At 43.4% G+C, this 25,028-nt stretch overlaps 1 protein-coding gene across 5 annotated transcripts in view; it reads right to left on the bottom strand.

The window, feature by feature from the left end:
* Positions 1 to 288: 288 nt before the first annotated feature.
* Positions 289 to 25,028, bottom strand: part of Atxn7 (ataxin 7) — a 139,036-nt gene continuing 114,296 nt past the window's right edge. For 3 of the 5 annotated variants that reach the window (XM_029469048.1, XM_029469050.1, XM_029469049.1), the window contains 9 exons: positions 19,462 to 19,711; positions 17,553 to 17,812; positions 16,854 to 16,936; positions 11,498 to 11,745; positions 11,201 to 11,399; positions 10,769 to 10,890; positions 6,165 to 7,128; positions 5,394 to 5,460; positions 289 to 3,726 (listed from right to left, as the gene is read on the bottom strand). In XM_029469048.1, coding sequence (XP_029324908.1) covers positions 3,617 to 3,726; positions 5,394 to 5,460; positions 6,165 to 7,128; positions 10,769 to 10,890; positions 11,201 to 11,399; positions 11,498 to 11,745; positions 16,854 to 16,936; positions 17,553 to 17,812; positions 19,462 to 19,711 — 2,303 coding nt within the window. In that variant the 3' untranslated portion in view covers positions 289 to 3,616. The remainder of the gene's footprint in view (positions 3,727 to 5,393; positions 5,461 to 6,164; positions 7,129 to 10,768; positions 10,891 to 11,200; positions 11,400 to 11,497; positions 11,746 to 16,853; positions 16,937 to 17,552; positions 17,813 to 19,461; positions 19,712 to 25,028) is intronic. The other 2 variants (XM_029469051.1, XM_021182001.2) reach the window with 1 other exon arrangement.

Below are 25,028 nucleotides of genomic sequence, written 5' to 3'. Positions count from 1 at the left end.
CCCAGGACAGAATGGAGACATGAAGAAGTCCATTGGCAACAGAACTCTTACAGGAAGACAGCTGCCTTTATAAGTTACTTTTTTGTTTTTCAAATTAAAACATTTTTTTCAATGTTCTCAGAGGTACTTCTTGTGTTTTTTAATACAAAATATTTTAAATATCCTATCTTAAACTGTGAATAACAAAACAGTTGCCTGCTTGTGGACGTTGTACATCGTGGTGCGGAGCCTAGTGCGCGCACTAGGCTCCGCACCACGATGTACAACGTCCACAAGCAGTTAAAACATTTTTTTCAATGTTCTCAGAGGTACTTCTTGTGTTTTTTAATACAAAATATTTTAAATATCCTATCTTAAACTGTGAATAACAAAACAGTTGCTGGCTGACAACAGTTTATAACCCTTGGTGGCACTGGGTAGTCCATTGCCAGTTAAATTACCGTGAACCGAAAGGTCTTAATTTTAAAATACCTTATAAAAATCACCAGTCTTGGTGGCTTTTAACTTCTTCCCTAAAACTTTAAGAAATAATATTTAGGTGGAAAAAGCAAACTCCAAAAGTTCAACTCAGCATTCAAGTCTTTAAAGATGTCTGTCTGAGCTTAAACTAGGTTCAGGCACTTTCAGTGTGTTTTGTTTGTTTCCTCGTTAGTTTTAAACCACATCATATACTAATAACACGGGTGTGCTCAGAGAGCGAGCGGGTGAGCGGGAACACTCACTGCCCCCTTCTCTCTCTCTCTCTCTCTCTCTCTCTCTCTCTCTCTCTCTCATAAGCACGCTCGCACACACATGCGCGCGTGCACACACACACACACACTCACGCACACACTAAACAAGGAAAAGCAGTGTGTCACTTAGCTCCATGTAGTCTATTTGGAAATCAGGCAACAGAGAAGCCGTGCCTGCTTCATCTGTATAAAACCACTCCCAAGACACTAAAAGGGACAGCGACTCCCACACAACAGAGGCATCCCTTAACTGTAAAGGAGGCAGGTTCTAAACTACTGGCTTGGCAGTGAACCACTTCAAATTATAAAAAGGTATTTATTTTTATTAATTAATAAATAAATACTAGATGATCTCAATTGTACCAAAACAGGATATCAGAAAAAAAGACCTGTGCAAAAATACTTATTTAAATATGTACAATTCATTTTTAACAAAATATGTCTTCTGAAATAGGGATACTTCCATATTTATAATAGAACAAGAAATTCCAAAATAAAGATACAAAAGTAGGTTTTTTTTATAATTCTTTGTTCATCATTGCAGCACTTTTATTTTATTATTTATTTATTTATTTATTTGTAGTTTAAGAAAACTGCAGAAGCTGTCATGAATTCTATTGGAAAGAATATAAAAAATTATGGTGGTTTTAAATTGACACCGAAGTCTGTCTAGAAATAACCCAAGCACTGCAAAATTTTTTTTTTGCAAGTTAAGATTAAATTCAAAAAAATATTTGTACTCCCATATTTTAAATGGTCTTAACTGTTCATCATCATAAAAAGTAGTTGTCAGAGAAAATAAAATATTTGAACAGTCTAAACTTTAGTAGCACTGTTTAGAATATGTCTGTTTGTGGCAGGCAAAATCCAAAAAATGGCTTTTCCTAATCCCGAGGCTTTGTGTGTTTCCTGGAGATATAATGAAGTTCAATTAAAGTCCCAGTCTAAGAAATCAAATTATAACACTCATTAACCTAAGTATCTACTTTATTCTGAATAAACTTCCTATTGTGGCTCCTATTCACATCTTTTGGAACAACATCTGTCTATAAATTCCATCATTAAAACCATCAAGTCCCCGGCTCTGAAAATAAATCTCCCCCCTACCCCATTGCACTTGTCATCGAGTAATGACTGTGTGAGTTTGGATCCCTCTCCTCCTTGCCCAGCACTAGGAGAGGCGATCAGATGACCCTCCTAAGTCTTCCACACTGGCCCATCTGCACTCTCCTCAGAGCTGCTCTAGCATCATCTTTAAAACAAACATTCACTGACTGACTGCATAATAAGTGAATAAGATTTTGTTTTCCCTTCCTTAAAAAATTCGACATTTCCATTAATTTACAGTTAAAGTATCTGCATAAAGTGTTTGTGTTCTTACATAATAAGAGTAAATGTAGCAATTCACATTATTAGGCTGGTAACCAAGTACGTACTCATTCTACCTGCTGTTGACTGAAATTCCCTGAATCTCAAGTTTGTAATCTAAGAACTGTAAAGAAAGGCTATGCCCAGACACTGGCCAGGACAGGGCTAGCCTTGGGGGCTGTCCTGTAGGACACTCTGCTGTACTCTTCTTAAGCCTGAGAACTCGGTCCTCTGAGCAGGAGGTGTTACAGTGGCCGGCCCTAAATCATGCCCAAGTTCACTGGCAGACGTCTTTTCAAGCAATGTGTTAACACATTAAACATTCTTTGGGAGTGGGGTACTGAGAAATCTTAAAGAGGGCGTAAGCCTCACTAAAGGAAGACAGATGGCTGTCACTGTCACAACAGAGAAGGGCGAGCACTAGTAGACACTCTCCCTTCTGCAAGCTGCTTCTCTCCATGGCACGCATCCTTTCTCGGGGATCCCCACCTCAGCCCACCTGCATTCAAACAACCACCGACTGGACTGGCGGGACACCGGGACAGACACGGCAGCAGGCCTGGAAGCACAGACTCACACTTAGTTCTTCAAACACTAAGTCAAAGAGGAAGTGGGAGTAATGCCTTGGAAATTTTAAGGACATGATAATAACTTTTAAAAAGGCAAATCTCAAAAAGCAGACCGAGTAAGACAATGACCCAATCTGACACACTGTTCAACACAATCACAGTAGTGAGACAAGTCAGGCTCTTTGGAAATCCTACAAATTTTGCCTCACTTGAAAATTTTTTCACCTCCCTGAATCCAGTGTCCCAGTTGGCTTTTCATCACCAACTGCTTTCCTTGTCTCTCTTTCCATTTTTCTTTTCTTCATTCTTCCTTTTTCTTTCTCTCTTTTTATCACACATGCTTTTGTACCATGAAAACTAAGCTTCTGAGATACTTTAAACTTAACATCCAGGCGCCAGCAGCTTTGAGCCAGTCCTTACATCTGAAGAACTTGATAAGCTTCTCATCCCAAATTAATTGAAAAGGGCGGGGCTACTAAGTCATGACGCACTGACCAACAAACATCTCAGCATTCTATTCTTCAACAGTGCTATAAAAATTCTAAAGCCAGATATCCTCTAGGAGGCTACTCAGGATGCAGCTCGCTCCCCTTTCCTTGGAAGGCCTTCAGTCTCCAGTTAAGGTGTCTACCTTCTGGATCCTGACTGACAGATGGCAAAGAAAGAGGAAGGCAAGTCTACAGAAACAATCCTCCCCAGCCAATCTACTTCAAGAGTGACTCCATGATATGCTCCAAATGAAAAAAACAAAACACAATACAAACACAAACTTCTCCCGGATTGGGAAGCAAGCAGTCCAGAGCACTTTAACACTGAGAGAACAATCCGGTGGCTGACGTGATCCAGTGTTCTTTACCTGTACTCACTGCTACAGACACAGCTTCGGGAAATCCTTGTCAAACAGCCAGAGGTTACCCTGAAGGCCCACAGGAGTTTAGAAAAAGAGACTCAAAGGCATCGTGGAGTCCAGAGTGCTGAGCAGAGGTGGAACTTGTCTTCAAAAATGTCTGGATTATTCCTTCCAGTGGCACTGTCAGCTGTCAGGGTCGTGCCTTTGGCTTTCAAAACAGAGGGGATGAGGAAATACGTAAGTAAGTGGCTGGATGCAGTGCTCCCGACTCTACACAAGGGCATCCCATACCTAAGTTCCCTGACCTGCTGGGGTCAGGGAAAGCCATCACAGGACCAGCCTGAAGCTTTGTAAAGACGCACTTAAAAACAAAAAAAACAAAACAAACAAAAAAAAAAAACGGGCAACAAGAGGCCGCTGTGTGGAGGTCTAGCCCTCCGGTTTCCTTCTAATCTAAGGTGGATTTTTTTGTTTGTTTTCATTTTTTAAACTTGTGTCCTTGGAGGTATTCTAGGTTGTCAATTCAGAACAAAACTCGATGTGCTAACACACGGGTCTGGTGGTCTAAACCCGAGGCACTGCTTACAGCATAGGGAAGGAACTCTGGCCTTCCCACGGGGTACATTAAAGTCAGAAGCCAAGCAAGAACGCATTTGCAGGTCAGGGAGGTGCTACACATTGCTATGTTGTGAGCTCTGTACTTCACTTCTCTGTTCAGAGACTAGCCAACCCAAGCACAAGTGTTCTCCACAAGCGATAGCAAACTTGTGATTTCTACTTCTCTACAAAAAGTGTTTATTTTGTTTTCTGACAGGGTCTCTCTGTGTAGCCCTAAGAGAACTGCTTGCTTCTGTCTCTAGAATGCTGGGATTTAATACATGTGCCATCATGCTGTTTTAGAGATAGCATTCTTTAAAGTGCTTTTAAGTCATGAGTTCTGAGATTTGTATGCAGCTGTAAGATTCCTCCCACTCACAGATAAAGTTGAAAAACAGCTTGTAAGGTTCACATATGTCCTCTGATTGGAAGCCACAGGGTTCCTAGGATTTGTGAAGTATAATAATAAAAACAAAAACAAAAACATCCTCAACAGAGGAAATCTTTCTACAATGTAATCTTGAGCTGAGATTGATTTTAAGAATCTAAATTTAAAGACCACCTGATCTTCTTGGAGACGAGCTCCAACCTTATCATAACAGGCAGAAGGAAAACACTTTGGGATCATGAGCCAAATTGTCCAACAGGTACGTAAGCTGTAGCTGACTTTTACAATGGGGGTGGGGGGAGGGTAAAGGAGAAAATTCACATGTGAGCCCAGCTCTGCAATTTCTCTTTAAACTGGCGACAAGACAGGAAAGAGCTGCTACATACCAGTGGGACATTACCCATCCCTACCCTCCCTAAGCACTGTTAGTCCCTGCTGTCTAGAATGACCACCTCAACCTTCAGCATTCTCATTAGTTACCTGTGAGTAGAAGTAAGGTGGACACAAGTGTAACGGTCTACATGAAGGTGGGGTACAATATGCTGCCCCTCTCCTGTGAGGTCTGAGGCCAATAGGATGCTACATTCAGAGGCAGCTATGAGGGATGAGTATACTGTTTCTTGCTGGGTTTGTACTTCTGCTATATGAATCATAACTGTGAGTAACTACAAAACACATTGAGAGCAAAGTTTGTATTTGCAATAAGGCCAACACAAGCGGCCACTTTGAAAGTAAGTAGCTATCTCCCCCAGTAATCAATTCATCGATTTACATAAATAATAAAAAAAGTAAATTACATTAGGAAGTGCCTTCATATTTTCTGAAAAATCCCTAAGCAGTTAAATTCTGAGGATGAGGAAAAGGGAAAATAACATAAAAGAGAGCCTCACTTTTTAAGTCAGGGCTCTGGGGCGCTGCTGCTGCAATTCCTGTTCGTAAGCAAGGAGAGAAGATATCCTGATGGATGAAATAACAAGATGAGAGATGAGCTGGAAGTGGTGCAAAAGAAGCTGGAACACAGAACTGTGTGACTGACAGTCAGAAGCAGCCAACGGAAAGCCAGGAACAGACGAGACACAGCACAAGCAAGCGACGAGTACTCTCAACCCAATTAGCCACCTCCTACTAATGGGACGCGCGATCCACGTCTTCTTAAGGACGCACTCGGAACAGGTTTCAAGCCTCAGCTACGCCAATACTAAACCTTCTTCCCTAACTCTTGAAAACAGAAAGGGGTGGGAGTTAACCAGAACCTCTGGAATTGCTCAAGATGAAAAGCATCCTAACGTTTCTTGTTTTTGGTTTTTGGGTTTTAGTTTTTTAGGTCTTAAGTCATTGCTTACTAGATCAGTTTGACTTCAGCCTGGAATGACTGTGCAGACAGACAATGCTCTCTGCCTCCATCTCTAACAGCATCAGGATATTGCCTCTCTGTGTAACCTTTCATGCTTGATGCTTACTCAGGAACACTGTTGCAAGGCATTGGACATTCCGAGGAGATTCCCCTTCACACGGACATGGGCTCTCCTTTGTTAAAGATTACCACGAAAGCTGGGCATCCATTATAGGCAAACCAACCAACCCAACCAGAATTTTCAGAACTGGCCAAGGTCCCCAAGAAAGAGGCAACAAACACGTCCAGATCAGAGTCCACTTCCTACCTGATGGAGGAGGGAATTGTTCGTCAATCCTTGTGCCCCTGAGATGGTGCCTGTGTGTTTCATGTGGACGTTGTTCATAGCTGGCAACTTGGCAACTTTTGTAGGTTTGCTGCCACTGTTGCCAACAGTGCTAGAGCCTGGAGAGCACTTTCTTTTCTTCCCTATGAGTTTGTCTAGAGGAGTGTGTGAGTGTGGGTTGAGAGGCAGTTCACTAGACTGGTGGATGAATGGGCCGAGAGAGAGAGTGGAGTCGCTGCTGTTCACCATTACACTCATCCTCTTGATGGGCTCTGCAGAGCTCACACCAGCGGGACCCCGCCCCGCCTGCTCATGCCGGAGGCTCACCGAGTGTGTTTTATTTGTCACACAGTTGAGGCCGATGCTGTGGGAAGATGGTGCTGTTGGCAGGTATGGCGTCCCAGAGTGAGCCACACAGTTTTTCCTAAAAGAGTTCACGGAATGAGAAGAGGAGGAGGAGGATGACGAAGAGGAGGAAGAATGAACTAACAGTGGGGAACTGTTTTTGCGTTTCTTTCCTGAGCCACCACTGGTACTGCTACTGGCATTGTGACAGTTAGTGCTGAGAGCAGAGGACTCCTTGGGCCTTACAGACTTGCTAGGTTTCAATTTCTGAGGCTTTCTGGACAGCGGGGAAGAGGGGACTGAAGAGAGGCCCGAGGGCGTGGAGGGGGATGAGGATGAAGCTGACACTTGTCTGGGTTGCATACTGCACACAGGATCCATCGCCCCAGAACCAGCAGGCTGTGCATTTAGCGTGGTTCCATGAGCTGGTACCGATTTGCTATTTGGGGAGATGCAGGTGGATGACAGCAGGACTGGAGGCGCGGAGACAGTGGTTGCTGCTAAGTAGCTGATCCCACCTTGTGATGTCGGCACAGAATTTGTCCGGTGAGGAACACGGGCAGAAACAGGTGGTGTGGTACAGGGCACTGGTGGGATTTTCCTGTAAAAAGGAGATATGATGGGTGATAATTACCAAAGCTGGTCACACATGCTTCCTTCCCATAATCACAGCTGCCATAAACGGTTTTAGATGGGCACCCCTTTATATTTGGTATTGAGAAACATATTCTCACCAAGATCATCTAAAACACAGACTCAGTCCTGATGTATCGTTCCTTCCAGTTCTTTATGCTTCCTGGGGACCGTGGAAGCAATCTCTCTGTATGTATAGTTCACACGCTACAACCCTAGCTTCAGACCTCCACTGCTGACAATTAGCAAGCACTCTTTCTTAAGCCTCAAGCACAAGCCACAATGAAAGAACTCTCAACTCATCACTTGAAGAAGTCTGCATTGATCACCATGCCTTGCTTAAATCTGTCTAAGGCCCCTGGTGATAGACTTTGTAGACCTGGAAATGACTTTTCATATGTGACTGTAAATCATCTACTCCTTTGCAGATGTTGTAACAGACGTCTTATGTACCATTTACCCATAAGGCCTAGAATCTAGTATCCAAACACTGTAAGGATTCAAGCAAGAACAAGTTACTTCATCAACAGGCAGATTGTGACTACCGGCCAGGACACTGCACAGGACACAAATCCAAAGGAGACTTGTTTGAGTGTTATAACAAAGTATTTTGTTCATAATGCCTGGGCAAAGTACTCAGTACAGGATGAGAAACCTATTTGGAGAGTCAAACACAGGAGATCTCCCTTTTATTTTAACTCTGAGTTTAAAAAAAACATTTTTTTTTTTTAAAAACGTGACAGCATAAAAGAACAAGAAAACCTAGTAAGCCTGATAGTAGCATTAAAACTCAGGTGGTAACAGCTGGACAGAGGGTGCAGGCCATGATCCCAACCACTCGAAGCTTTACGATGCCATCTCGGGAGCCAAGTAATGATCCTTATGATACAGGAAATTTCAGGAGAGTACACAGACGTTAGTCAATTTTCAGATCTCTCTAACAGACTGCAATGTGGATCCCACGCTAAGAAGCCTGGCTCTATCCTTGTGAGACACACAAGCATTGCTTGAGAGGTTTGTAACAATGTGAATTCCTAGAATCAGTATCTGCACAAAGTACCTAGGCTAGCTCTCAAGAGTAGGTTGCTAACTGAATGCAGTTCCGACTATGGCCACTAGGTGGATCGTGGGACACAAGAGTAGGTTGCTTACTAGATGCAGTAACTGACGATGGACACTGGGTGGCTTGTGAGGCTGAGATTTAAAAACCAGGCTGTCTGAAATCCTGGGGGTTAATTCTTCCTCCACAGGCAGTATCTGAACCTCTTGAAACGATATAACTGCTATTTCTTTTTAAAGGCTCTAAAAAGCTAAGTAAATATATTCAAGAAAATAACAGAGTACTCTATGTGGAGACAGGGGAACTGACATTCTGAACTGTAAAAATACCTTTCGGTGACACCCCAGTCCATTCCCAGACCAGTACAGGGCTAGGGTGCACAGAAGTCACAGGAGCTTGAGATGGCTTTTGAGTCACAGCAATGCTCCAGAAAAAGCATTGGTCAAACTGCACAATTGTGCAGAGTACCCAGGAGCTACAGGGGCGGGTTTTAGGTTCACCTTCTGCCTCTACTGACACCCGCTTACTGGAATACGCAACTAAAGAGTAACGGGACAAGAATGCTGCTTTAAATAGAGCAGTTCCTGTCTGGGTGAAAGATGCTAAGCTCACCCAGTATATGAAGGTCTGTGGGGACAAGCTGCCTAGAAATCAACTTACTCCTGTCTGGGAGAGCTGTGTCCCAATCCATATGCCTATGTGCCTGCCTCAAGACTGTTGTATCTGCTCATCACTGAAACACACATCTTCCCCATTGCTGCAATGATTTTTAAAAACAGGCCATGGAGCTAGAGATGTATGTAACTCAGTTGGGCAAAGCATACATAAAGCTGGGTGTTTGACCCACAGCACCACATAAAACCAGCCATGGTGTGCCTGCAATCCCAGCACCCAAGAGGTAGATACTGGGAAAGCATAAAATCAAGGTCATTTGTGGCCTCATGACAAGACGGGGGCTTAAACACATAAGCCAGAGAGATCATGCTACTGAGCAGGGGGTGGATAAGGAGGTGGTCATCCTTGACAGAGCATGCCAGAGCAGGCAGCCCAATCAACCTCGGAAACCTGCTTTTCCAGAAGTTCACGGCATTTGTCTACACAAGCCACTAGGAACCAAAACCACTTCTGCTCCACCACTGACTATGGATGGCTTATCAGAGCAGGGAGGGTCCCAGTGCAGGAAGGAGCACTGTCCCCACATCAAGGGGAAAGCAGAAGGAAGGAAGCAGACCCATGCTGCTGCCCTAAGTCCTACCTGCCAAGTGCACAGACCCAGGTCCTGTCAACAGTCATGGAAATAAAGCTTCTGCACTAGACAGTAAGGCACCAACCATTTGTATCTGACTAGCAGGAAGCCAAACCATGAAAGCAAATGGCCTCACTATGCCCACTCTAGAGGTACTGGGCAGGGGTGGTTCTTGGATGGACAGGGGAGGACTTGAGAGTCCCCTGGAATCAAATATCTCACTGAACACAAGCTTTCCCAAAATATTCTTTTAAAAGACATTCCTGGGCGAAAGAGCTTTAGAAATGATCTTCCGTATACGAAAATATCTCCTGCTTTGACAGTTGCAAAATGTGTTCGAGAAGTGTTGTATAAAAATGAGCTTACTTGAAATGCTGAATTCAAGTTTTGTGGCCAAGGATCCCTTCTATTTCTTATAATCTATTTAGTAAACACTAGGATACACAATACTATACAAGATGTTTCACAGGTGGGGATGATACAGCTAAGTGATAGAATACTTAGCTATTCTGCCCAAGACCCTGCATTCCATCCCAGCATATCAAAAACCAAAACCTCCAAGGTGGGAAGTTGCTCCAAGCTCCCAACTCTTCTCCTTAAAATGTTACCCAAGTTACTGCTACTGCACCCAAGAGTGCCAGTACCTCCTGGTCTTCTGGGTTTTGTCATATACTTACTTTTTCTCTCAGTCATCATCTTTTCTGACTAGGTACACACTGGTTTCTCCTCCTGAAACTCAATACTGCTCACTCCCTAGTGACAGCTCTTCCAGACCCATTCAGCTCAGAAAAGCTTTCTGTGAATCAATAGCCTGTTGTTTGTCCATCTCAGCTCTCTTTGGAAACAGAACCTAGTGGCTCCACCGCTAACCTGTTGTGTGACTAAAAAATAACAAGGAGAAAAGGGTAATTATAGTCAAGTAGCAAAGGCTTGTGGGAATAGTGGTCTCTAGCATGTATCTAGCTCCCAGAAGGTAGCAGTGACGACTGTTTTTTTTTTATTATTATTATTATTATTCCAGTAACTTTCTTCTTTCAGATTTTTATTTCCCTACATATGATGAGGTCTGTACACATGGAGTCCTTTCAACCGAACTCTTGTACCCAGAACAAGACGCAGTCACTGAGAGGGTAAATGAAGGCATTAAAGAGTAGGTGCCTTCTTTCTACACTTAGCCAATGGCCGTTTCCCATGGAGAGAAGCATGTCACATAGTCTTAAAAACACACCTTGAGGCAATCAAGAAAATACATTATTGGGGCAGGTCAGCTCATGCCCATGCCACCCAACAGAAGACACTTACTTCCATAGCTGTGCATTCAAATGCTTCTCTACCATGAGGTTGAGGGCACAGCGAAGCCGGTTCCACCTGGAGTCAAACACATAATAACCTCTTCCAATCTGCCGGCTCCCAAATGTGCAAAACTGAAAGAGAACAGAGTATATGTGTGTCACCTCTACTGCCAGCACAGAGGTCCAGGTTCTTTCATGTTCAAGAAAGGAACGAAACACCAGAGAAAAGGAAGGGCCAAAATGCCTCAAGTGCCAGAAGTTACACATCATGGCAAGAGCAGTTCCAGCGACAGTTTTGGGGAAGAGAAGAAAAAGTATGTGAGGTACAGAGGTGCTACATGCACAGCCACAGCCAGGTCTCTGCATCCGTCAGTGCCCTGCCCATGCGAGAGGTTCAATGAGGAGGCCACTGCAGGTGGATGCAGGGGGATGCACAGCTCACCGATGCTGGCTGAGGGTGACGACCTGAATAGTGACAGTCCAGTTTCTCAACAGACTCTTCTCTGTCATCGCCTTCACCCTCCTCACTGGATAACCGAGAAGCTGGCTCAGTGGCAGGCAAGGGCGGGTGTGGAGACTCCTGGCCTGGAGGAGGGTCAATGGGGGTACTTCCTCCTTGCTGAGCTGGGCAGCCTGGAGGCCTGAGTGAGTGAACAATGCAGCAGCGCTCAGAACAGACAGCACAACCTCCTCCGTGGCAGCTTTCATTCGCACACATCGCACAGGGCTGGAGTCTTACCTTGGAAGACTAGGGGTGTGAGGTTTCGGTTTACTAGCTAAGAAAGGCTTTGACTCGGCAGGAAGGTGTGGCTCCTGTGGCGTCCGAGGAGGGGTGGGATGCGGGTCCCTGAGTGGATGTGGTAGTTGCTGAGAGTCTGGATGGCGAATCAGCTCCTTCTCCCTGGCTTTGTTTTTGTGCTCAGCTAATAACACATCAAATCGTTTTCTTCTACCCTGAACAGCTCTCCGCTGCGTTAAGGAATGTGTCTACAAAGACCAACACACACAAACAAGACCAAGCAGTGTCACTGTAAGTTTAAAGTGCTGTATATCCCCAAACATCTCCCCATTTAAAAAGCAACCTGGAGGGCCGGGCGTGGTGGCGCAGGCCTTTAATCCCAGCACTCGGGAGGCAGAGGCAGGTGGATTTCTGAGTTCGAGGCCAGCCTGGTCTACAAAGTGAGTTCCAGGACAGCCAGGGCTATACAGAGAAACCCTGTCTCGAAAAACCAAAATAAACAAATAAATAAAAGTAAAATAAAATAAAATTGTGATTATTAATTTAAAATCACATATTGGTAAAGTATTCTTTTAGTAACTGAGAACAAAAATTAAACATAACTGCTTTTCTCTATTCTAATGAAGTAGGTGTAAAGAGAGATGGGAGCTCAGAGTATTGTAGAGACAGTCTTAGGAAGCCAGGAAAGACTTGAGAAACGGAACTCAAGGCAGAAAGAAAAAGAACCATAGACAAGAAGAGACAGAAATGCAGTAAATACCTGAAAACTATTGAGCTCTGTTTGTCTAGTCAGTGTAATTTCTGACATAGGAAGCGGGCACACGGACGGACGAGTGTTGATTCTGCTGTGAGGCAACTCTTGGTCACATCTTACAAGAAAACATCTCTATGTCAAATGGATTTGAGAGTCACTGGCATTTTTAAATATTAATTTTACATTCAATTCATATCCATGTACGTGTATATGAGTATCTGCATGTGAATGCAATGCCTTGAAGAAGTCAGAAAGTTTGGAATCAAGTTACAGAAAGCTGAAAGCCACTCAAGGCAGGTAGGTGCTCTGGCAGGGCAGTGCAGCCCAGCAACCCCAGGAGCACATACCGAAGGCCCACTGCTATTCCCATCAGCAGACAAAGTGATCAGAAGAAGTCCATCTCACTGACTATCAAGTACAACCACAGTAACATCATCCTGCACAGTCAGTCCGGTTCCTCTCCGCAGTAGACTGCGTGCGAACACTGCTGCCCTTGGGTCTGTACAACAGCCGGCAGAAGATGGCAATCTCAGAAGCACATGACTCCATTAACTCCAAGAGCCCCATGGCCTTTCTGACTACACTGAATTATCTAAACATGTCCATCTTTCTTTTAGGTTACAGAATTCCAAGCTTGGTAGTTTCTGTGTATGTATTCATGACTCCTTGCATTCCTTTTAACAAATAGGCTCTACACAGCATGGTAGCAACAAATCCAAGTTGCATACAGGGAAGTTATTCCTCCAGCTTTCATAGGACCTCAGATGACTGACTGCAGATGAAGTCTGCTGGGATCTACTCTGGCACACATTAAGTTACTTCTCAATTTCAATTTCTGGTAATATGTAATATATTTATAAGAAAGCAATTTATATGAAAATAAAGAACTTTATTTTGTTCATTATTGAACCAGAATCCTAGAAGAATATTTGACACTTAGTAAAGCTTTAACCAAAAAGCACATAAAGACCTTTGCTGCAGAGGTGATTCAGATGTTAAGCGGCATTGGCTGCTCTTCCAGAGGACTCTGGCTCTATTCCCAGCACTCACATAGTAGCTCGCAATCACTGGAAACTCCAGTCCCATGAGATCTGACACCTTCTTATAGACACCATGGGTGCAGTGTACACACACAAATCCAAACAAAACACCCATACACAGAGAGGATTTTAAAAGGCATACAAAAACAATGGCCCACCAATGTAGAAAGAATGAATGTACAAATACTGGTAGTATCTGTCTCCCTAGGGCGATGGACAAACGTCTGCTGCTATTTGAACATCCTTTGTTGCTTAGCATAGTAAAGCCAAATGCAGAAGGAGACGATGCTGTAGCAGCCCTGTCTAAAGAGTAAACAGGGTTTCCATGGAGCTCTGAAGCATCCTCCAGATAGAAAGGTGGTAACCACCTTCCACCCTTGGCAATCACAACTCTGCTGAGGTTGCTTTAGGCACCAAGAAAGATGACTGTGTTCATTGGCTGTGAGGAGACTCATGCCCTCTGTGGCCCCTGCTTGCTGCCCTCTGCTCCTTGAGTATATGCACTACCTGCCTTCCCCTCCTTCTGTTCACCTGCCTTGGCATCTTATTTCCTCTGACCCCCTCACTGCCAACATAAATCAGAATCTATGTTTCTATGGCTGTGAGGCCTTCCAACCTTCATACAATAGGCCTTTATAAGTCAAGTCTTTTCCTGTCTGTAAACCATCAGTAGTAATACATTATATAGTAGTGATTATACTAATGAGTAACCAAATCTTTGTTTTCTGTATCAGACTATAAGGTCCATGAGGCTAGAAAACATGCATTGATTGTATTAAACTCTGTATCTTATGGTACTTCAAATAAGGCTTGTGCCTAGAGTTTTAAGAACAAATTCCCGTGCATAGAGTCACATTAGTCTGGCATCAACTTGTAGGCATGGAGGTAGAGTCTTCAGGCATGCTGTGTCCTATGTAACTTGCAGTACTGGGCCAAAACGAAAATGAGAACATACAGACAGTGGGAGACAGTAAAGTGCCTGTCAAAGTGCAGGTCTGTGGAGGTGGAGTACGCCTAGCTCAGGGAGTAGCACTGTTTGCAGGTGTGGCCTTGTTGGAGTAGGATGTCACTGTAGGGCTTTGAGACCCTACTTCAGGCTGCCTGGAAGCCAGTCTTCTCCTAGCTGCCTTCAGATGAAGATGTAGAACTTACAGCTCCTCCTGTACCATGCCTATCTGGAGGCTGCCATGCTCCCATCTTGATGATAATGGACTGAACTTCTGAACCTGTAAGCCAGATCCAATTTAATGTTGTCCTTTATAAGAGTTGCCTTAATCATGGTGTCTGTTCACAGCAGTAAAACCCTAACTAAGACAAGGCCTAACTGGAAGTTGCATTTTCTACCAGTCTCATGCTGAACTGATGACAACAGGGGCTAAAGACACAATGAATGTAACAATAAGCTTAGCACCATGCTAACAATAACGATGGCATCCTTAACACAGAACAACAGACACTCTCTAAAAAAGGAAGATGGTGGCATATAGCTATACAAAAGTAGGTCACCTAGCAAGGAAGGCACAGAGAGAATGAATGAAACTACGGATTCTGTACTCCATACTCTCCGGCAGTCTGGGTAGTTATGAAAATAAATGAAATCGAGGCCTTGCAGGGAGGGATCTTAGCACTCCTATGTTCATCAAGGTGATATTCACAAAGATATGGAAATGAGCAAACAGTCCAATACCAGATGAGTAGATAACGGAAATATGGTACATGTTTGCAGTGGGATATTATTCAGCCTTTCAACAGAATGAAATACTGAATTTCTTCCAATGTAAGCTGAAAGAAACTAGCCATAGAAATACAGTTACTTCGTGATTCCCCAACATGTGCAATAGAAAACATTCAAACTCACAAAACTCAAGAAGAGAACAGTAGTTATTTAGGTCATGGAGATAGCAGGGAAGTAACATTGATAGACACAGAACTTCAGTTAAGATGAGTTAAGTTCCAGATGTGTGCTGAACAGCAGAGTGCCAACAGTCAACAACACTTGGAAATTTCTACACTTGGAAATACTAGGAAAAGGTCAGGTGGTCTAACCACAGTGCAAATATAAAAGAAAGGAAGAATTCTGCCTCACCATCTGCTTCATGACTCGTTTTAAAACAAATCTTAGGTAAATAAGTAACATATTTCTTGGCAACCCACGTTACGAACAGCCATGAAAGCAGGAGGGACAGACATGAGGGAAATGTCGAATGTAGGTAAGGAACACTTTCATAAGTGTGTTTAATCACAGCTCACACTGTGACAGACCCAACATCAATATACAACTGCATTACTCAAATAGTACTCCACAAAAGAACAGTTGTTTCTGAGGCATGAGCTTTTTTGAGAGATCTGAGCATGGATTTGGACTCAGTCAAAGGTACCCATCAACCCAAGAGAGAATGCAAGTATCAGGATATCCAAGCTATATATTCCTAATGAGAAAACAGCTTATGATTTTTTTGAAAATTTAGACATTTAAAGGTTTAACATTTCCTAGAACTTCTGAATGTCCTGTTGTGATGGGAATGGTAGCTGCAGGCCAGCATTCCTGATACTCATGAAGATATCTTGAGCCCAGCAACCCAAGAGCAACCTGAGCAGAAAGACCACATTTCAAAGTCCCACTGCTGCAAAAAGCTGTTCACAATAATTAGAACTGAAATCTAAGTTAAAATAAAATCACTTGGGCCAGTCAGAGAGCTTGATGGAAAAGGGCATCAGGTCTGATGACTCAGTTTGATACTCAGAAGCCAAATGGTGGCAATGTGGTAGTTTGAATAGGTTTGGCCCCATAGACTCTATGAGTTTGCTTGGCCCATGAGAAGTGCAACATTAGGAGGTGTGGCCTTGTTGGAGAAGTGTGTCACTGTGGGGGTGGGCTTTGAGGTCCTATGCTCAAGCTCCTCCTGGGTGCCATTGGAAGACCATTTCTTTCTGCCTATCTTTGGATCAAAATGTAGAACTCTCAGCTCCTTCCCTAGCAACATGTCTGCCTAGATACTGCCATGCTTCCCGTGATGTTGATAATGAAGTAAGACTATAACCTAATCAAAGTTAAATGATTCCTTCATAAGAGTTGCCATGGTCACGGTGCCTCTTCACAACAATGAAACCCTAATGAAGAAAGTGGCCAACTTCTGTTATCCTCTGACTTCACATGAGCTAAACACACCCAAAAGAGAAGGAGAAAGAAAAAATAAAGAAACAAGCAAAAACCAGTAAGGTCACCTAAAAATGGTGTTGGAAAACTAATTATCAGACTCTTCCAAGATGTTCTTGTCTCTCAATGTTATGCTGTGGTGCTCAGACACAAAGGCATGCACAAAAAAATAAATTAATAAAAAAATAAAAGCAAAGCCTCGCTCACAGGTACAAGTTATGCTAACTCACACCATGTTTTGTAAAATTGAGTTTTTTCATCACAAACAGGTTAAGTAATTTACGCAACCCAGGGGAGGCAGCAAGCACTGGCTCCACAATGGATCAGACAGATGTGTGAATGGTATGGTACTGTCAACAACCCTGTACACAACAGCCTTCACCTCTGCCTTCAGGAGGCACCTACCTTGCAAGTCAAAGACCTGGTGCAGGGCTTCTTGGTGTCCAGATCAATGACCCCACAGTGGATGTCAGGATCAAACTCTCTTTCTGTCAGAAGCATACAAACATTATTGCAGTGGACATACTGTACTTTTTAAATAAGAGGAATCTCAGGACGTGCAAATTATAGCCAGAATATAATGTGCCATATTATTAATGAATACACTGTAGAGGAGGTGTGAGTATTGCAGTAAACATTATCCTCGTTGGAGAGAACTATCTGATAACTAGAACAATATTTGCTTATGTATTTAGCAAAAGGGTATCTATATTCAGAAAAATCATGAGGAACAGATTTCCATACAGAAGGTGAGTATACACAAAAGCAAGTGTGCTCTTTAAAACCACAAGACAGGTCCACCATGAAGGAACCTCTTCCCATGGCTCAAGTCAACTAGCTTTAAGTTGGTCATAAATGGGAGGAGAGACCCTTGGTCCTGCAAAGGTTCTATGCCCCAGTATAGGGGAATGCCAGGGTCAGGAAGCAGGAGTGGGTGGGTTGATGAGCAGGGAGAGGGGGGAGGGATAGGGGATTTTCAGAGGGGAAACTAGGAAAGAGGACAACATTTGAAATTTAAATAAAGAAAATAACTAATAAAAAAACTCCAATCTATACACCCAACTTTCTATACACAGAAACTTTGAGAAAGAACTGTGATGTTACCTGATAATCTCTTATTTAAAAATTTCCTGTTATTAGAACTGTCTTCAGATTTCTTTTCCAGAGTGGGCATTGCAGGAAGCCCTTTGCCATTCAGAATCTGTCCAGGTGAAGGCAAGGGTGGCTTTGGTATTGAGGGACAGTTAAGGCCAGGCTTGACTGCAGAGCTCATAGTAGCAGGACAGGCTGGCCCCACTGTGGATTTCAGTAGTGTGCCATCCATCTTCGGATGCATCTTTTCTACCTTCACAGAGGGCGTCATGCTGTTGCAGGAAAGTAGGAATGCATTAAATGAGAGCCCTGTTACTCCAGAGGGATGGGAGCAGAGCCTCGATCTACCTGAGTATGCACAGGCTCTGGGAAGGTCTTTGACATTTTGTTTGAACCACTAAGAAAAGCTTGCAGAGTTCACATCGAGCCAAGTTTGTACAAAAAACCCAGTGTATAAACCTGACCTCTTTTATCCTGTTGGAAACTTAGGCCTCACAGTCAATGCAGTTTCTACAAAAAGCAAAGCATGAAGAGATCTAGAAGGACCAAGATGATGCCACAGAATCCCAGAAGAATTCCTCAAAAGAGCCATCATGTTAATGAAAGAAATTATTAAACAAGGAGAGTATGAGTCACGGAAGCCCTCTGAGAACTTAAATGCAGACACCTAACACAGCACTGAATGTCCCCTGAAACCAGTCTGCTGCTGCCAACAAGTAAGCCTTGAGTCAGTACATCCTGTGTCACCATTTGGGCTCTCCAATCCCTCAACACAGGCTTCTATGACACCAGCATAGGACAGAGGCAACCGGCAACCAGTTGATAAGCAGGAAGACCCATGCCACTAACAAAGCAACTTCTCTTATGATCTTACTGACACTGTTATTTTGCCTAGTAGAAGTGATGTCAGCAAAACCCTAAGGCTTCACTTAGTCCCTGCTGAGCCTTCACTTGACAGTGGATGCTTGGATAAGTGCTTGCAAACTCTAGTGCAGTCTGTACTCTAATAGCTGTTAAACTGCCAAGTGACTTCAACACTGCCCTGCTGTTTCTGTGGCTTTCAGACAAGTGAAAGCCAGGTTTCCTGTGCTCGTTCTCAATAAGCAGGGGCTGGGGGCTCAGCAACCAGAACAGAGTGCACTGAAGAGCTAATCCTGGAATAGCCTTACAGCAACCCAGACACTGCAAACCCCTCTCACCTCACCCCGGTGGCAAAGTCCTTGTGTAGTAGCAGGTACCCAACTGTTTTCTGAGATAACCAAGGTTATGAGACATGGGGGATAAAATGGACAGCATATTCTCCCCCGAAAAGGGAAGCAGGCCAAGGAAACACTACTTGCCATCAGGTTGCGAGGTATCATGACAAAGCAAGATAAACTTCAACCACAGTATACTGCTCTTCTTCCACGTGACCTCAAAAAAGCTCCTAGCTCCAGACCCACTTTAGAAGCTAGTCAAAGAAAGCATGGAAATGAGACTCCTTCTAGTCTTTCCCCCTCACTGCTGTGACTTAGGCTCCTGGAGACCTAGTGCCTCACTTCCAGCAGGAAGACAATAGAAGTAGGATTCAAACCCAGACCTCTGTGACCAAAGACCTCATAAAGCACCTGCACATAGTAGGCTTCCTTCCCATGTGAAAAAGGGGCAACAATACAGACTCACAGGGGTGCTGTGGCATCACAGACAGATAAAGCTGTTTCAATAACTCACACAGGAAAGGATCAATAGATATTGCTAGCCTTATTAATAGTGATAACTTACGTAGCTTCCAACCTGAGGTAGGGAAAGGAAAAGGGCTCCCAGTGTTCTTGAACCACTCGAGTGAACTCTCCAATGACTCTGGAGTTCTTGGATGCTCTCCCACAGGACTGACTCACCCTGACAGCTAAGGGAAGCCTACAACCCACATGGCCGCACTTACACTCGTCCGTGGGGCGCTTTAGTCTGTTGCACGGGATGCATGGGCTTCATGTTTCCCCTGAGTGGAAGTTTCTCTTTGGGCAATCTGAGTAACTTGGAGCTTGAGGATGCGCAAAGGACCCCTCCACTGGGAGGCCGGCTGCTTCCACCAGCACCACCGCCTTTGCTTTTGGACAGAGAAGGGAAGAGGGAAAATACTGAAGTGTGAGGAACAGCCAAGGCAGGCTTGCTAGATGAGCTATGTCTTCTTTCTGAAACAGAAAACAAAGACAAAAAAGAACATGTTTCAGGCAATTCCTGAATGGAAAGCTGAGGCTGTTGTTCCCTGCAACTAACCAACGCATTTCGGTTAAAACACATAGCTAAGAAAAGCATGCTCTAAATCCAGCACATTTCTATTTTGTTTGTTTGTTTGCTTTGTTGTGTTTTTTGACACACAGTTCCTCTGTGTGGCCTTGGCTGAACTGGAACTTGCTCTACAACCAAGACTGGCCTCAAACTAACACAGATACCCTGCTTCTGTCTCCTCAGTACTGGGATTACACCACTGCCGCTTGAAGAAAGCCTTATGTAGGCCTAAAAGACAACTTAGTTACAGTATGTAGCAACTGGTCTTTCTGATTCCAGTGTCTATCAACATCAGGAGGTTTATCATATAAACCCATTCAGAAATTAAACAAGCATTAAACATGAGTAAAATGTCCTGTTGTTTTAGATAGAACAATTCACACCAAGAAAATTACCTACTCATTTGTAGTTCTGCTAGTTGGCAGAATGAAGGCATTACTGCCTGGTATGCCTTCATTCTTTCTAGCACAACAACTCTCTAATTCTCAGACTAAAAAAACTGTTTAAGAAACAGACCCATCGGCCAAATTGTGACACCAAGGAAGAACGTTTCTAGGACCATTTTAGCATTCCCTAAGAACCTGTTAAACTTTTCGGGTCATTTCAAACCCCTCCTGCCTTTTAAAAAATAATCTCAGCTCACTACAGATGGCATAACTCTGCTTCACACTCAGGCGGCAAAGGCTCAAGACAAAAACACCACAAAGAGGTAGATCTGTTGATTTTCCTTCTTCTTTTGAAACCAGGAAATAATGTATGGGTAAGTACAGACTACAAGGGGTAACTGAGAACAACTCTTACTACCTGAGAATAAGGTCTGAGAGCAGATGCAAATGAACATAAATCAAGAGCTTGCTGAAAACACCACCATAAGAATTGAGTTAGTCATTTGATAATGCTGTTTGAGAACATAGCAGCTCTGAACTCAGAATTTAAAATCACACTTTAAGGCTTTACAAGATTTGCAAACCATCATTATCACACTATGGAAAACCGTATGGACACTTAAAACATTAATCATGTTAGAGTCAACAGCTAGAAGCACCATTGGAATAACTAATTTCCGAATCTTCTTTTCACTGTTGAGAAACTCTCAGTGACTCTAGAACCTTACTCGAAAGGCCAGTACTTCTGTAGTCTTTGTCACACACTTCAGGGACAGGTTCCCACCACAGCAAATGATGCTACGGACAAAAAAAAAATCCATATTCTCCAAATCAACACCATGGAGGCTACCGTCAAGTTAAGAGCCAAATAGAAAACCACCTGAAAGTGGTTCCTTACCCTGAACCCCACCCATCATATAAAACTGTGTGCCAGGAATTTCAGTTTAATATTTTCTTCTATTTGGTACCTCGATTGTTTTGTTCAAAACTCAGTTTCCCTGCTTGGTCCTCATACTCAGGAGCCTGAAGAAGTTTGAAAGCCAGTCTGTGCTAATAATGAGTAGACACCAGTCCTAACCAGTCCTAACTGCATAGTGCCCCAACCCAGCACCACATGCAGTCACAGACAGAGACGGACAGACACACACACAGACACACACACACACAGACACATACACATACACACACAAACACAAACACACACACACACAAGTTAAAAATAAGAAAATGCAGTTGTACTATGTTTGAGGTTCTGGCGTCAGCTCCTAGCACTATAAAACTATTTGATTAATTTTTTTAAAAAGTCAAAGAGACCAGTCAAAATTTAGCTTGTCTCTTGTTATTCTAAAATGCCTTGAACATGTGCCCGAGTGTTTCAGCACACTTCAGTAACTATTGGTAAGCTATGTCATAAATTTGCCAGCTGCCCAAGATAGGCAAGATTTCCAGGAGCCCTGTCTATTATCCACAATTCAGGTCTTCAGTTAACATTATTAAGATTGGTACAGCTTTTCCTCTGGTAAGTTTTTCCAAATGACAGTAGCACAGGGGTTCTTGGCTACACCTTGACTACACTGAAATGACTCAAAGAGCTGTCAAAGGTCTCATGAGCCTGAGCATGGTCATACGTAAGCTGTAAGCCCAGGCTTGGGAGAGGTGAAGGAGGCCTCAGCCACGGAGGGGAGGAGGAAGGAAGGGAGCGAGGAAAGGAGGGAGGGAGGGAAGACTCTGAGAGAGGAAGAAGTCTACAGGAATGAGGAGAAAGAAATAAGAAAGGACAGTGAAATGGCTCATGTATTTCAGAGAAGGAGAGCCAACAGGATGGATGTCATGAGGTGTATGGGGAGAGATGGAGGCAGCAAGAGGGCAGTGTGGGGGAAGACACAGGACTAGAGCGCAAGTACACACACAACAAACCCCAAGTATAATGTAATAAATATGACTGGGATCAATCAACTTCTTTGCATGCTACTGCTTCTCTCAGAGATTATGATGGATCCGGTCTGAGGCAGTTGAGGCCTTTCCAGAGCACCCAGACTTCTGTGAGCTCCCTTTACTGTGTGAGAATATGTGCAATCTAGTTTTCAAGCCTGTGCTGCCTATGCTAGAGACTAGGCTAACACTTCAACGACTATTAACCATGACTAAGTAAGTTAAAATTTGCACGGGCTGAAAAATAGGGTTTATGAGATAGGGCTCACTACTCCTCAGTGTTTTCCAAACTTCTATTAAATGCAACATGCATCCTTCTTACCAAAAGCCACATAAACTCCAGGTTTTTGGTTTTATTTTTAATTTTAGATTAATTGTATGTATGAGTGTTCTGCTTGAGCCCACGTGTGTGTGTGTGTGTGTGTGTGTGTGTGTGTGTGTGTGTGTGGCTTGTGGAGGCCAGAGGAGCTGTTGGAACTGGAGTTATGTGAGTGTTTCTGGACACTTAGCCCTCATAATCTCTACCACTTAACCAACAGTAGTGCCCATCTGCTATAGACAATCTTTCCCGCTCCTACCATTTCCAAATGGGCTTCAAACTCCAGTAGCACAACTCTCAGCTGACAGCTATTTCCAAGTCAAAACATCACTGAAGTAACAGTGACATTACAATGACTATCTATGACATTACAATGACTATCTATGGCAATCCACATGTGCTAGTTTGCTTTCTGTTGCTGGAATAAAATGACCAAAAACAATGTGGGGAGGAAATAGAACAGTCTGTTTGGTTTAAAAGTTACAGACTATCATCAAAGAATCCCATGCAAGAATTCAAGACAGGAAACTGGAGGCAGGAACTAACAGAGAGACCACTAAGGAAGAACACTGCTACTTACTATCTCGCTTCTCTTGGTTTGCTTAGTTTATCTGCCCAAAATTAGCACTGCGCACAGTGAGATGAGCTGGGCCCTCCTACATTAGCCAGCAAACAAGATAATGCCTCCAGACATGCCCACAGGCTAATCAAAAGGAGGCCAATTCCCTTGAGGCTCCTTCTTTCCAAATATTGCAGTTGAAAAGAGAAAGAGAAACATCTCCACACCTAGGAATACTTAGTCTTGGTTGGTCATGCTCTTTGGTGGAGTTCTAGAAGGTGTGTCCTTGCTTGAGGCAGCACGTCACTGAGCTGGGGTGTGTACTTTGAGAGCCTAAGGCCTTGCCTTACTTCCATTTTGCCTCTTGCTTATTGGTGTTTGCAGTCACTATGTAAGCTCTCAGCTTGCTGCCCCAGATGCCACGTGTCCCCAACCCTCCTGGACTCTTAGCCCTATGGACCCAATCATATGCCAAAACGAGATCTTTTCTGTTTGTTTTTCAAGACAGGGTTTCTTTCTGTAGCTGTCCTGGAACTTGCTCTATAGACCAAGCTGGCCTCGAACTCAGAGATCAGCCTGGCTCCGCTGCTGAGTGCTGGAATTAAAGGCATGTGCCACTATCATTTAGCTCAAAATAAGCCCTTCTTTAGAATGCCTTTGTGTTTTATCATAGCAACAGAATAAAGTAATACACCAGGTCTGAGGTCTGTCAGCTTGACAGCTGACACTAATGACTGCACCAGGCAAAGCAGCTTCTAAACCTGTTTGATCAACACACTATAGGAGTAATACACTATAGGAGTAACACACTACAGGAGTAACAAGAGGTTTGTGGTATAGGCAGGGAAACTCAACTAGAATTGTGTGGTTTTTTCATATACTGGGTATCAGAGTCTCAAACAGGTTTCTCATAGCAATTGTATTACAGTTCAGGTCACCACCTTAAATTAGGTCAGCTTACTTTGGGGCTTTGCTGCTGCTGCTGTTTAATATTTATGATAGTGCAGTAGTGATGCCCACTCAGGAAAGCAGTGCTTGAGTTTTTTTGTTTTGTTTTGGTTTGGTTTGGTTTGGTTTTTCGAGACAGGGTTTCTCTGTGTAGCCCTGGCTGTTCTGGAACTCACTCTGTAGACCAGGCTGGCCTGGAACTCAGAAATCCACCTGCCTCTGCCTCCCAAGCGCTGGGATTAAAGGCGTGCATCACCACGCCCGGCACAGTGCTTGAGTTTTAATGTACACTGTTTCTAAACTAAAATGCTCAGGCTAGGTATATTTAATATATTTTTGACTTATAGTTTCAACTTTTCACTTTTAAAAATAAGATTGTTAACTAGCATGTGCAATGTACTTTCTCTCTTAAGATCAAATGATCAGGTAAAATGAACCATCCATTTAGATAAAATCATTTCTACCACACTGTTCATTTGAGAGTGCAATATTTCTTACAATGTCACTAATATACCGTAGAATAATTTATACCATAACAAATTTTGTATTTGCTTGTATGTGATATATATGGGATGATGAGTTTTTAGACAGAGGTATCAGAAAACAACACCCACCCCCCACACCCTGCAAAACAAAACAAAATGAAACAACACTACTACCCTTGTTGCTGGTTGTCTATGAGAACTCAAGACCCATTACAGAAACACTTTATAACTACAGGACATGGAAAACATCGCTTTGATCCTGAAGAGGAAGAGGGAAGCGTCACAGCTTTAGAAATTGCTATGGAGGCTTCGGGGGTAACCTCTCATCAACAGTCTTATCCAGTTATGAATTCTGTCAGCTACTGCTGTGACCTACACAGTAATGTACAGGGGATAAACAACTACTTTCCTATTGGATTTAAGGCTAGCTCCACAGAAGCAAATTCATACCTGGTCCTGTAAATATGGAGAAAAACTCACAGTTAGGGAACTGTATTAGACAGGGTTCTCTATAGTCACAGAACTTATGGAATAAGTATCTATTTCTCTGTCTTCTATCTATCTATCTCCCTCTCCCCTCCTCCTCTCCCC

This window comes from Mus caroli, chromosome 14, assembly GCF_900094665.2.
Source record: "Mus caroli chromosome 14, CAROLI_EIJ_v1.1, whole genome shotgun sequence".
In the NCBI taxonomy this organism is placed as follows: Eukaryota; Metazoa; Chordata; class Mammalia; order Rodentia; family Muridae; genus Mus; species Mus caroli.
Note: the sequence above shows the minus strand (reverse complement) of the source record. Positions and strands in the feature narration are given on the sequence as shown.